Genomic DNA, 15042 nt, shown 5'->3' with positions numbered 1-15042 from the left:
AACTGAGAAGTCTAGGTCAAGTATATGTTGATGTTGCAATTACAGTGCCACCATGTGTTTGGTTCCAATTTTTTAAAACATTTTTCACAATTGTCAGGAGTGAATTTCTTGTGAAATTGTAATATTCCAAACAAAAGATTTAATTTAAAAGTGGAAAAGATACAGATAAGACAGCAAAATAGTCTTAACAATTTTTTTTACAGATAAAACCTTTGGGGACCCTGGGAGCTATTGGTCATTTTGAACCCTAAGAAATACAGCCTGAGAAAGATGAACTGCAGAAACCTTTTTTTCCCCAAAGGGTGCTTTTTTGAGTAGATTAATCATAAGTAAAAAATAAAAAAAAAACTGCTGAAGCTACAGCACACAATTTTTTTACAATAACTATCCTTTTCTTGTTTAATTGTAATCAGATTACAAAGTTACGGATTTTTGGTCATTACAAAAGTGGAATAAGGACTGTAGCAGTTATATAAACTGTTCAACCCTATTTGCACGTACAAACCAAACAATACATGTTTTTATGTTAAAAGTTTTATGATCATTTTTTTCCACAGAGAGCAACATTAAATTATACCATAATATATGTATAAAAGTGTGCCCTTTACTGTACTTTGAGACAAGCCAAGCTAGCCTTTTTGTGCTTGTGAATCCATTTGACCTGGACCAATGGTCCAGTGTGATCAGGATATGAATGGGTTGAGTTTAGGCTTGGCTTTCATGCTATCCCAAACAAACTAAAAGTTGTATTTAATTAAGAAGCATTAATTAGGATAATTATTACAACAATGTTCACAAAAACTAGTCTGCAGTCACTTACCATTGAGCCATATTCTTGACTATTGTGATTAACACACAAAATATTCAAAGGTTATCAGGTTAGAGAGTGAGGTTGGGATAAAACTAAATGAATGTATGCTTCTTGACATGCCTTTTTACCAACAGCACAAGTTCATATTTCCATACAGTAAAGTGCAAGGCTACCATGATCATTATCACATATAATAAAATAGTACCATTACTATCATAGTAATACAGGGAGGGTAACAGTGGCAGTTTCCCCCTGACTCTCCATGTCCTTGGAATGTAGGCAGAACAGGCTGAAGAACAGAAGAGGGACCCACAAAAATGATGCACCATTCACAATATGCTGATTGCATATCTCTTCACACAATTTGTACATTTAACTACCTTACTACACACATACTACAGACAAAAACGTCTCTGTGCTGAAAGCTATTATGCCTGTAAACATACAATATACACAGTGTAAAGTACACAAATATACACATTTTAAAAGATGATTGCTTTCTTAATTTAGTCTAAGAATTCAAATTTCCTAGTAATGTAAAAATCTGCTTAGCAAATTGTCATTTGTGACCATAAGCTTGTAAGAGGGCAGTTTTTTTCCCCATCTGCTTGCTCAATTACAATACACATCCATTATGGGTTCCATCAAGAATACATTAATTTAACCTTGGCAACATGCAATAAAAATCTCAACAGACTTGCAGTAACACTGACATATACAGGGCAGCATAAGCTAAGGACAATATAGACATGCAAAGAAATACAACAAGCAGCAGAATTAACTTGCCAAAAAGGCTAGCAATAGTATACCGGTTACGGAATGCAAGGAGGGGTGTCAAATAAAACAGAATAATTCCTAATGGTCTGAGGTTGGTTTCCCAAACTCCATCATTGAAGTTGGCTGTGTTTTTTTGATTGATGGTCTACCAGTTGAGCTGGAACAACAGTAATAAATGGATGATGGCATGGGAAATGTGCGCTCTGCTGCGATACGTCTCAAGATCCAAACTAATAATTAAAAATAATTGGAGACTTAAGATAACTATAATGAATCCATAAAATATTACTAAAAGTAAAATGAAACATAAAATTATACTACCATAAACATTTTAGTGCATTAATGTATACTCCATATATCTCTGGAGAAAATATTTTTGAATACTTTGAAGAGTAGTCAGTAGCCAGATTAGCATGCAGTTTTCTATTGATGTGTATGCTCTAAAGACAAAAAGTTAATTAACTACCTGAAAATTTAAAGGTTTTAAAGTCAGAGGATTTTGAATTTTCAATATCAATACAATATCTGTTGAGTGCCCATTACCTGCTATAGCAACTAGCTTCAAAGGTTTTCCAAGGAGGGTCTATTTCATTTCTGTGCGTAAGTCCATAGTTGTTGTTATACATAATTCCCAAAGTGTATTCATAAAATCCATTAGTATCCAACTTAAATGGTAAAATGTTAATTGAGAATGGACACCACGAATGGGATGAAAACTAATCTAAGGCCAACTAAAAACTTGTTAGTAAGCAGATGTCACAGTATTTAAATATTCTTCTTACAAACCCCCCTTCATGTGGCCTATAATACACGTTCATAATATTTTCTATTCTGCCACCTTCACGTGTGTTCAATGTTTAAATTTAACATCTTAAATTATTGACACCGAAAATAAAACATTTCCACCTATGTTGATAAAGCTTAGTAATGGTTAGGCTCACTTCAACAAAAAGCAGCAGCATAAAGTGTTCGACCTTTTGGTTACAACGCACAGTGTTGTTACAAACAAACCTACCTCAACGGGAAGAATGTTTTCTTATAACACATACAACTGCTCAATGTTATCAACAAGCGTATGGAAAATATTGGCTATATCTAACTTAATATATTTACTTTTGGGTACACTTTAATTTTTTTAATGTGCTGGCCTCAGAATAGTATGCTGTCGACACGTGTGCTCAAATACTGCTGCATATGTTCCTGAGTATCTAAATTACATTTCAACTCATAAAAAAGACAAAGAAAACTTTGGCAAATATTCACATTACTGTTCACCGTCAACAACTTCACTTAGCTTATGTAATTTACAAAGGCAAATAAGTGAAAAATGTAATGGTTAAGTGTGTGAAGTTGGAACACTCAGTTGGAACTGCTTACATAAGTGCACACATTTAAAATGGACTTTGCATACATGTTTAGTCAGGTACTACAGTTGTTTTCCCCCATCATACCTTTGTATAACCAAAGTTATACTCCCTGGTATAAAAATGGAGCATGTTGTATAAAATAAGTATAAAGAATGGATCTTTTTTTCAAATCTAATCCTAAATAAATGCAAGCAGTCTTTAAGAACCTATTAACTAGTCCACCCATCATTACTTTGTTGCATTTTTTAACCCTAAATTGAAACTAGATTCCTTCATTTTTGTATTTTAATTAGATAAAACAAGTGTGTCAACCATAATTTATTCACAATTATCTCTCAATGGAGACTGATCAAGTGCTCTATACTATCAACAATTATACTGAAAGTGATATTAACTTTACCGCCCTCACAATCTTTCCTTAAAATCCATCTAAAATAACAAATTTCAAATAAATTAAAAATAACCCCCACAACTATGGGAGCCACAAGCATACAAATGGTGCCAAACAATAACACTATGAGAGTGTCACTGAGAAAACAAATTAATAAATTATTTATCAAGCCAAATGACTGATTAAGTTTGAAAACTACTTAGTCTCAGCAACCAAAAATACCATTGGATCGATTAATCAATCAATTTTAGTGCAATCTCACCTTTCAGCGTACTGCCACATTCTATGTTTGCAAGCGTGAGCTGAGATAATAAGTCAAGGTAGCGCGCACAGGCAGTCAACCTTCTAAGGTCCAGACTCTAGAACGTAGCCTGTTGGTCACATAGTGTAATGATTGGTATTGTTTTAAAGAATCCACAGGTTCACTTGATACTATTACCAATTATTTATGTGGATTTAGCAGGAAAGGGGAAAATAATCATTTTAAAACTAACCCATATTTTCAAACATAGGAAAAAGGTCTGGTTACGTTTATTATTTGTTCTTATTAGTTTGTTTTAGAAACATGTATTAGGACATATAAATGGTAGACAGCTGGGTCTACTCCTTTTGATAATATACAGCTTGCAGGGATGCATTGATTAGTGCCTTGTTGATATTTAAAAAGATGGACTCACAGATGCACATACAAAATTATTTTGTCAGATTATTATTTTAAAGGTTTGTGTAAAAATGTAATTTGTCATATTTCTTGGTATAATTTACTTTCAAATTATGTGTTTTTTGTTCCAATTTAATTCTTTTTTTTCTCCTTCAAATCTTGGGAAGCCTTGATTTAGACTGTGTATGATAAACCAAATAAATAAATATACATACCATGGATGTAGAGGATTACCCTACAGATTAAATGCATGTCTTTTTCAGTCCAGACAAATGGAATCATTACCGGCAGTGGTGGAAAAGTTCTAGGTCAATATATATGTATATTCTTTTTTTTGGGGGGGGGGGTTATTCTGTTCTTGTGTGCCCTACATTGACTTGATAGCTGGACCATGTTGATTTCATTGCAAATATACAGTATGTATATTGAATGTTCAACCAGATTCATGTATTTAATATGTAGGTTAAAGAGTCAAAGAAACGGGATGAACTCAACAAGCAATTAAATTACCTGTAATAGACAGTAAGGGCTCTGGCTTTTACAAGTGTTAACATTTGTTTGCTATTATATAACCTATGAAATTGCTGACTAGTCCTTCTCACTTAGTTGTTCTCCTGCATGTCATTCCAGAAAAGATTTTGCACATCTAGCATGGCTGCCAGCTCGAGAACATGCTTCTGCAAAACACTACTCTCCACAGTCTCCTGTTTGGGTAGCTGAGGGTATGACTCTGGGAAGCTTCTGGATTCCTGTGAGAAGGGAAATGTGTGCAACTGTTACAGTGCAACTAGCTTTTCACCTAGCAATAAATATTTCTTATAATAAAAATGTTCTATGCAATAATTGCACAAAAAGTGAGTGATTTACCCGGAAGAGTTTGTGGAGTCTCAGTGTAGCTGAGCAGAACACAAAGCGAACCAGCAGTAATCGAAGGAACTCGTCTCCATAGAATTGTAGAAAGGCTTGGTCTATGAAAACATTTTCATTGAGATAATATTGAATATTAACCAAATGTTATCAATTTGCGGATTAAAAAGTATTACAGCAGCTAAGACAGGCAAAAAATTGTAATTAAAATAATGAATGAAAAACATTATACACCATATTTAAAGGCAGGGTAAGCAATGTTGTTGAGAAGCACTTTTTGTCATATTTGCCGAAAGTAACTTCACGTCTTGATAGCAACCAATATATCTGAAGGTATGACAGTAATATTAAATCATTCCGATATCTGTGGGCGTCGCTATACTGTAATAAACACGACCAATCATTAAGGGGTAGTCTGACTATTGATCTGACGGTCTACCTGTCTGTCTACCTACCTACCTGTGCGCACTCTGCTCCTCCACTCAATGCTCATTCCTGTAGTTTTGTGGGAGTGGCTTTGAAGGGAGGAGCTGGGATATTTCGGTTTGAATCGTGTCAAAAAGAAGTTAAATAGCTAGGTTTGTGCAATTTGCCTACCCTGCCTTTAACCCTCTAAATTACAGGATAAAAGGGAGGAGAGTCTAGGAAAAACGTATGAGTAAGCAATATAAATTATATCAAAGGGACCCTGGGATAGAGAATGAGACTGAAAGTGTGTCACAGAGAAAGTGGCTGGGAGCAAGCCAGACATCTTGTGATGTTGCAGTTCACAGTCAACAAGAACAGAAATATGGCAGCCTTTGCATTCCCCACGTTAAGTGTAATGAGGTTTTGATGAACTGCATTTGCAAAACTTGCCATGTAAGACTGCAAAAAATACATCAGTGTTCACTATTTCGTATCACCTCTCTACAGCTTAACCGTGAACTAAGTCCACTGACAATTTAATAAGGCCTAATCATTTCCAAAGTAAAGATGTGGTGGGGAAAAAAAATCTATAATAATTAAGCAAACCAATGTTAAATTAAATGCTTCAAACACATCTCACAAACTGGATTTAAATGTATGTATAAATGTATGTATACATGCATATAGATATTTATACATGCATGAATAAAATAGCATTCACAAAGCTGGGAGATACCTATGGTTCGCGAGCGTGTCATCATCTGGCCAATGTCACGATACACCTTGCGGAGAAACTCTTGAGCCTTTTCCCACAATACTTGGCGCACATTGCTCAAGCCACACACTGATAAAAATGCCATTAGGGGGCAGTAGAGGAACAGCGTGAAAAGGCTTCCACGCTGGGATTGATCTGAAATTAAGGTAGCAGTTATGACTGTGAAGAACAGAAAAATATCAAATGTGACATTTTAAAAAATAAATAAAAGTAAATATAACTAAACCTGGTGTAGCATTATGTAATGCTACTTTGGCATGTCAGATCAGGCTATAGATACTGATTGTATCTCATTGCTACAGCGGCACAACACATGAGAGCATGGAGCCTAATGTAGTCAAATAGGTCTGACGCACTTTTAATACTTCCTGAAGACACTAAGTTTAATATTATATATACTGTATACATCCAAGAATGTTAATATCTGATATCTGTCCTAAATAGGTTAAACATGCAAATATCAGTTTTTACACTGCAGACCTTAGGCAACCCTTCTTCTTCACACTGCATGACACCTGACTGAAAACACCCCCTGACACCCCCCCCACGCTCCTCTAACTTCCCAACGTACTCTTAATATAACCCTACCTCTCTGAGGCCCTTATGTTCTAGTCACAGTGTTTTGTCTAGAAATGTTTTGTCATTTCCCTCATCTTTATTTAGATCAGGTAACATGGTATTTATTTAGATTAAAAAACTGACTCATATATGGCTTAATAATGTACCTTGTATACCCTTAGGGTAGGCTGTGGGAGATAGCAGGCACACCAGTGGCTGGCCAAAGAGATTTGAGAAATTCTGTAAGAAAAGATTTAGTGTCACGCCACATTTTCTTCTTGACATTGCTTGAATTTAATGTCATAATATTACACTTTGATTACATTTTCAAAATTCCATCATAGTGACAGGTGAAGACACATTAATGTTCCTTTTTCCTTGGGAATGTATACAGTCAAAAAGTTGAAAGCATATTTTTGTATGTGGATAAGAACTCTCAGAATCTTTCTCAGCATAATCAAAACTGAATGGGGCTGAATCATGCAACTATATGCAAACGTCACCACTGCAAGCTGTAGGACTTGGGAGTAGTAGCAAGACAGACATAAAAATATATTTATGTTGGATATCTAATGCATTTATTAGTAATTAAGATTTTTTACTAAATAACATTATGCTATTGTTAGTTGATTACTATGCTGATAAATTAATGGATCTTTGCTACCAAGGTTGTGACCATATGTACACAATATGGCCAATAGTATATGGACCTTGCTTTGTGCATGGGGCATTTTCAAGCCAAAACAGTAAATGGCTTTCTCCAAACTGTTGCCAGATTGCCAGATTCATAGAGATGTCTAAAATTACATATTATGCTTAACATTAATATGTCCAGCAGTATAACTAATGGATTTTCATCCAAAACCATGAAAAATTGCCCAAATTGGTAATTGGCTTAATAATGTCTCCAAGCAGAAAGCGACAAAATACATTTGGGATCAATTCTAATGCCATCTGTAATGACCAAAAACAGTGCCCAACCTCTCTAATGCTGTTGTGACTGAAGAGGCACAGATTCCCAGACACAATCCAAAATCTTGTGGACAGCCTTCCCAGAAGAGTGGCAGCTGTTATAACCCCATACGGGGGGGCAAGTCCATATAAATGCTCATGGTTTCGGAATGGGATGTTCAACAAACTCATACAAGGTGTGATGGTCAGGTGTTTATACTTTTGTCCATATGGTATATGGCAGGATTCTCCAACCCTGGTCCTCGAGGGCCGCTGTCCTTCATGTTTTAGATCAGTGGTTCTCAAACCTGTCCCTCAGGGACCACCTGTCCTGCATGTTTTAGATGTTTCCCTGCTCCAGCACACCTAATTCAAATACATTTTCATTACCCGGCTTCCACAGAGCTTGATAACAACCCATTCATTTGAAACAGGTGTGCTGGAGCAAGGAAACATCTAAAACATGCAGGACAGCGGCCCTCGAGGACCAGGATAAGAGAACCCTGGTGTATGGGATTGAACCTTCTCAAATTATTATTACATACTTTGACACATGGTCAATAAAAAATAAACAGTAAATCAATGTAACAAACCTTATAGGCTGTGCTGTTGGAAGAGTCCACTATGACAAACAGCGGCTTCCGGGTGAAAGGGAACAAGTCTCCGGGGTGAAGGCTTGGGCACATTCCAAACAGAAAATACAAATGTAATATTTTTTCATAGAATACAATACATACATTCTACATGTAAGGACATGAATAATATGTATACTCAGTTGGTCCTAATAGAACTGCAAGATAGCTAAACGCGGTATTGACTGACTCATTCTTACCAGTGCATTTCTTTCTGGGCATGGTTCCTTTTCTGCTGTGTCTCCCCATTCACCACATCTCGATTTGTGTTAGTAAGAACTCCTCCAAAGTCATATGGCCCTATGAAAAAAATGGAAGTTCAAGTCATCAAACCAAGAGAACATTTTTCAGACAATGACCCTGATCTCATTAATATAATCACACATGGCACAATACTATTCTTATGTGACTACCACTTCCAGCATGACTACCTATTCATCATGAGTGGCAAAATGAATGATTTGACTAAGGTGTGTCATTCATGCAGCACATATTAGCTAATGCCTGTGTTTTCTTCAAAAATACATGACATAATTTATAACAAAAACAAGGCTCAAGGCCCTACATACCCTCATAATCTAAGCGTCCTGTAGGAAAGACTCCAGTGGCAGAGATATAGACAAGCAGCACACTGTTTGCTGGTAATTCCTACAAAATACCATAATTTTAATTAGAATTCAGATAATTTCCCTTTTAAATTAAACAAAAATAACACACACATATATATATATATATATATATATATATATATATATATATATATATATATATATATATATATATATATATACATACATACGTACACACTGATCAGATCAAAAAAATTATGAAATTGAGATTTGACAAAAAAAATTAAATGAGCAGACGAAGTGTCTCATTAGACACAGACCTTAAAAGAGGCAGACAGGAAAGTGTATAGCTGGCTGAATGTCGGCTTGTACAGTAAATACTTGTGAGGATTTTCTCTCTTAGCTGGCTTCTCGCTAGGTTCCTATAAAGAAATACAAATACATATAATTGGTAAACTTTTCCACAAGGGAATTTCTTTTTTTGCAGCACAAAATAATACCTTCAAGTTCTACAATCAATTTATATTGTCGTTCTGTTAGCAACCCAGCATTTCATCCATTAAAAAACTTTTGTAAGCAGCTGATTCATATGCAAAATGTCAGAGCAAAGAGAGCAAACAAAATGTCCCTATTTTCTTTACAAACTCCGGTGCGTTAAGTGCTTATTTTTATTTCATTAGGAATGCCTTTGTTAATCACATTTGTGCATTAACTAAACTAAATTCACTGAAGTTATCATACAGCCTCCTATCTCTAGTACATAGTAAGTCCAAGTGCTTTTGTGGAATGTATCATGCAAGCTGAACATGTCTGAAAAAGATCCATTGCAAAACTGGTGGCAAATTATTTTTGGGAAATGTCAAAATGCTTATCCAGACAACATCAAACGTGTCACTCCACTCCATTGGATTTTAAAAAGAACACCTGCAAAATATGAACTTTGTGCCCAGTTCTCAAGATAATTGTGGAAACCCGCTGCCCTAAAATCCCATTCTAAAAAATACACACAGACAGACACACACACACTCCCGGCATTATTAGAGAGATGATAGACACTCATGGTGTGTTACACTTACCAATGACCCTGTTTTAGTTGTTTGAATAGCCAGATTGACCGGTTCCCGTTCTAAAGCTTGAAGCATGCGAAACATGTCGATAGTTAGCTCACTGAATTTCACCTACCAAAAAACAATTGGAGAGAAACAGGTTTAGAATGTTAAATATTTTGGTAATGTGATGGGTTTTTATCGTATTTCTAAACAATGCCTTATTATTTGAGCAATAATTTTTTTTAAGAAAATTTCAGTCAGGCTTGAGAGCAGGTCAAAGCAGCAACATAATTTGTCCCAATTACATTTGATCAAATCAATCTTGGATGAAAGATCACCAAGCTGCCTTATTAATTTACTTATCCAAAGGTTTATACACTTTTATTTATTAGCCATCTACCATGGGGTTGTGGCAGACAATGAAAACCAAAAATAAATGTTTGGTTTGTAATGTACTATTACATTATAAGTGTACTTTCCCATTACCAGATGGGAACAATTACAGAAAGGATCAAATAACAAACTTGAGACAATAAGAAAAATGTACAGTTTTAAATGGGATAGAAACTGATCAAACCACACAAAAGACAAATAAAGTGTTCACAGTATTGCTACAATCTTTCAATAAATCACAATAAGTCAATACCTGGTTGTTACAGTTGCCAACGATAAGCGCATCTGCCAGGATAAGTTGCCCAACAACCATTCCCTGTTCCAATGGTGGCACACCACCCTCCTGTAGTCGATTGGTGGTAACGGCAACAGAATTTTCATTGTTTAGGACCATCACTGGGTCTGCCTGCTCAAATAATACAGGACAACAACAAATAACACACGGTAAGCATTCCTGCATGAGCGTGAAATAAATGTAGACATTTATATTTGACAGGAAAGTGCAATGAGATGGTTCCTTTCTTTTTAAAGACCATCCTGAATTTAGGTCAGAACACATCTTGACTCTTTTTTTTGTGTTGTACTGCTCCACTTTGGGTGGGTAATGATGTAATGACTGTATACACGACACAGAAAAAGTTTGCATGTCCCACACATTTGCCATTAATATCAACAAAGGACAACTTTCAATGCATTATTAGCTTATAAAACTTTTTTTTGATTGACAAAGTTATTTAAGGATCTGACCTCCACAAAAGCTGCAACCTCTTGTAAAACAAGATTCCATTCTAACTGATCTTCAGTATTGAATCTCTGAGTGTAGTCTTCTATTTCCTCTGACAGCTCCTACAAAAGAAAACACAAGACATTATAAATATGGTAAAATATGCGTGTATAGAGTTTGTGTGTGCCTAATGATAATGTCCAGGTGTTTGAAAAAAGTTGAATTAAATTGCAAACTATATTAAGTGTAGGTTAGTGTAAAGAAAAGATGGTAAAACACTAATTTCCTTAGCATTAAGTGTTGATTAAACAATGAATCATGTATATCTTAAATTCATACTCATTCATAATTTCAAAAATGGGTCACATTAAAGCCTTCATTGACTACATTTGCATGAATTTTGACTTTTAACTTTGAATATTCCATTTAACCTTATTGCAACACATACACAACTATTGTTGCCATTAATGGCAGGTAAAAGTTAACCCCTAATCTATACTAGACTCTTTATATTCCTTATCATAGAAGCACAACTTTTTGTTCATAAAAACGGTTCCATACCTTGACCAAAACTTTCACAAGATCCATCTTGTTCAGCAGTAAACAGACGACTATGTAGCGAGCATAATATCGAAGCTTTTTCACTACCAACTCTGGCCTAACAAGAAGGGGAGAAGGGGTGTGGTGGGGTGGATGAAATAAAGCAGGACACAGTTAACTAGGGGAAATGAGGGAATTTGATTAACCACTACCCAAAAGATTACAAATTTTAAATTAATAAAATATATATTTTATTTATTTACACAATCAAATATGTATTGATAACAATGAACACTACAGTAGGTAAATCAAATAGCTAGGCTACTTACGGTAAATAGCCATCTACTAAGCAAGAACCTATACATACATTACTTGTATTGCCCATACAGCAATGCCAGCTAAATGAGCCAAGGAAACAATAGTGTCTTTCCATACATTTCTAAAACAAGACGACTTTACTTATACTACTTACCTATCTTCTTTGTTAACCTGATAGTAGTAGGAACGCTGTCGGATGGCAGAGTAGAATGAAAATGCTTCATTCAGGTAACTTGTCTCTGACGTACGAAGGCTGTAACAAAGAAACTGAAATAAAAGGGCTTGCTTTGTCTCTGACACTTTTTAACACATCAATATCATCATTGGTTTTGTTTACCTATCAAAAGGACAGTCATGTTGTACTCTGCCAGTCATTGTTTTGACTCTCGACATAAATTAATTGTGAGTATTATACCATGATACGAGTTTGAAAATACTTGTACACATCAACAGAAGATTTTCCAACTGAAAGGCTTCAACTTTCCAATTCTGCTCTGCCCAAGCCTGGCAGTTAGTGTGTTTTTGAGGTCAACCAGTAGGAAAATCTATTATTTACGAGTTCATTTATTCACGACCACACCTTTCACTTAGATAAATTAGTACATAAAACTTTATGTTAAAATGATTCAAATTGTTACTGTATACAGCATTTGGCATCAATTTCTTATAACACTAGAATACATCTAAAACTACTGTATAGGGGAATTTAAGTCATTTACTGCATCCTATTTATATGTATTTACATGTGGTAAATCAGCCAAGCCATTTCTATGCATTTTGACCCGGACACTCCAATCTTGTGGTGTATGGTGACAGTACAAGCAACGATAATACATTTTAAAGCTTACTAATAGTGATAGTAAAGCTGCCCAATTTTGGATGCAACCTCTCCAATCTGCCATCTCTTCAGGCCATATCGATTGTCCAGCACCTGCCTGCACTCAAAAAAGAAAGCACTGTTTAGCCATGACTATGCAAACATTTTACTTTGATATTTTTTTATTTATATTAACTACTGAAAGGATCATTCTGAAATGTTTTTTTTTTTTTTTTTTTTTTTTTTACACTGGCTTTTCTTCCCTTGACTCACTAGTCTGACCCCAGCAGTACTCAGCAGTAGAAAACATCCAAAAAACAATTTAGTGTCACCTAATGTACAGGCCTGTAAGATTGGCTGAAGCCTTCCATCATAAAGATTTCACACAAACAACAGTGGACATTATCTTAACTGCGTACTAGGTTTGGAATATTCTGCATTGATGCTAAACCAACCATAAGGTGTTCGCAAAATGTATTCAAGCAAGGTATTAATATATATTCAACTGACCTGTGCTGCTGTTGAAATTTCCACAGTTTTGTATAGACATCAAAGGTGCGCCCAAAGTAGGACTGCCACTGCTTATGTCCGTACTGTGGAAGGTCTCTATTTTAACAGAAGAAAATTACCAAATGGAAATAAGTACATAAGAAAAAGGTAAGATTTTACTGCGAAAAAATCATCAATTAATTAGTCAAGGAACAGCAGCAAAACCACTCAATCTGAATACATACATAGATGTTGATGCAAACATGGCAGTAAAAAATATTTATATATATATATATATAAAAAAAACATGTAAGACCTAAACTAGCAGAAAACCTGACCTCAGCCCATTGAAGAGTTGTTTAGACTTGTCCAGCAGGTAGCAAAAGTCTGTAACTGTCTTCCTTTCACCTGATGGAATGTCATCTTCAGCCCCAGCTCCAGTCATGGCACTTATTTTTCCACACCTTAACAAGATATTATTGCTGCATAAATGCTGGCCTCAACATTGTGCGTTTTCTTAAATATTGTATTTTCTAATAGTCATTCATAATTTCAATAATTAAATAAAACGTAATTTTTTAATTAGAAAGATATTGGGATCGGCTGTGTTTAGCAAAATGTAAATAGGTAAATTCCTAACTTTAATATGAGAGGCTCCAGTTACTAGTAGGTCAATGATGTTAAATAGGAAAAGGAGCCAGCAGACATAACTGTGAGTAACTAGCTACTAGCACATGGATTTTCAAATATGTAAAATTATTTGAAAGTAACGGGATGATGGTTGATCTTCAGTAATTAATGGTATATTAGTTACGTCAAATGTAGGCTGATTCAAATTGTATATGTCAATTCAAGTGGATATGTTCCACATCGTTGCAATAATCATGCAGGTCCACAGCCAGAAGATGCTCCAAGCGGGTTGTGCACATCACTGCCTGGCTTGTCTAGGCTAGCATACTCAACACAATTCCATTGTGTGGCGCTTAACACTAGTTTCTAGTATCGGTTTTTAGACGCAGCTAGCTTCTAGCATGCTAGACAGTCATCCAGTTAACGTTATAACTATATAGGCAGCAATCGATCTTACCAGAATAGTTCCCCTGCTAACAGACACAACACAGCTGTTTAATGATGCCCTGCTGCGACGACCCTTATCCTGTAGTCGAATATGTTAGCTAGCTTGCTAGCCAATGCTTAGTTTCTCCAGCATTTCCGTCAAGGCTAGCTACCGACTTTTTCGATTTACTGGGTGACAGTCCTGTCGTATGCAACTGTTTGGCTGTCAATCTGGGGATAAAGTCACGCTTTTAATCAATGGTTATGCAGATGTCGCTCACTTCTCTGATTAGCTTGATACAACTGCTGCATCTCGCAGCTACTACTACACTAGGTCACAACAGCATCCAGTCGCAGGGTAGCCGCGAGAGCGAGCACAGCATACCTTGCTGCATCTGGATTCGAATTTCAAAATAAAGGTCATACAGCGCCGGAGTCCTTAAAGGTGCAGTGGGGGATTTTGTGAAACGACTGCACAGTGCAGATGTCGGTCTAAAGCACCAACACAAATTCCTGGAACTATAGATAGTACCCAGTACCTGGGATGTAGGTGACACACATATTGCTGGAATTATAGATTTTGCTCGTGATGCAATTGGAGAGCAAGAGAAGGCATCGGTGGAAATCCCAGGGGTAATACAACCCAACAATCCTAGGCAAAATATGATTTGTCCCCCCAATACTATATCATGTGTTACAACACTACTTTCGGTATGTCCTCTCAAATATTACTATTGAGAAAAAAAATCATGTAATTGTCCTACCCAAAGTATATATGAGAATTTCACACCCGGAGGTTAAATTCGTAAGAACATTGTTCATGTTGTATGCCTGTTTGTCGATCACTACATCCATGCCTCAAGAAACCGACCAAGGAGGCTTACGTGTA

General features: G+C 35.9%; 1 protein-coding gene across 1 annotated transcript; it reads right to left on the bottom strand.

Annotated features, from left to right (window-relative positions):
* Positions 1–100: 100 nt before the first annotated feature.
* Positions 101–14516, bottom strand: scai (suppressor of cancer cell invasion). The gene is made up of 17 exons (XM_084687696.1): positions 14185–14516; positions 13436–13561; positions 13119–13214; positions 12640–12726; positions 11946–12044; positions 11495–11591; positions 10957–11055; positions 10463–10615; positions 9844–9945; positions 9088–9189; positions 8768–8846; positions 8399–8498; positions 8160–8241; positions 6783–6855; positions 6019–6192; positions 4875–4975; positions 101–4756 (listed from the first exon to the last, which is right to left on the bottom strand). Exons 2-17 carry the CDS (start codon positions 13540–13542, stop codon positions 4610–4612), a joined length of 1698 nt encoding a protein of 565 aa, XP_084543822.1. The 5' UTR covers positions 13543–13561; positions 14185–14516; the 3' UTR covers positions 101–4609.
* Positions 14517–15042: the final 526 nt, after the last annotated feature.

The sequence above is a fragment of the Hypomesus nipponensis genome, chromosome 22, assembly GCF_054491055.1.
Source record: "Hypomesus nipponensis isolate SF chromosome 22, ASM5449105v1, whole genome shotgun sequence".
Classification (NCBI taxonomy): Eukaryota; Metazoa; Chordata; class Actinopteri; order Osmeriformes; family Osmeridae; genus Hypomesus; species Hypomesus nipponensis.
The sequence above is the reverse complement of the archived record's forward strand: the minus strand, read 5'-3'. Positions and strand labels throughout refer to the sequence as shown.

Excerpts from the sequence above, each read along its gene's own strand:
- scai (XM_084687696.1), bottom strand. The coding sequence starts at position 13,542 with ATGACTGGAGCTGGGGCTGAAGATGACATTCCATCAGGTGAAAGGAAG. Across the intron at positions 13,215-13,435 it reads CAACTCTTCAATGGGCTGAG|AGACCTTCCACAGTACGGAC; the intron begins GTCAGGTTTTCT and ends CTGTTAAAATAG. Across the intron at positions 6,193-6,782 it reads CTACCCTAAGGGTATACAAG|ATCAATCCCAGCGTGGAAGC; the intron begins GTACATTATTAA and ends CCTTAATTTCAG.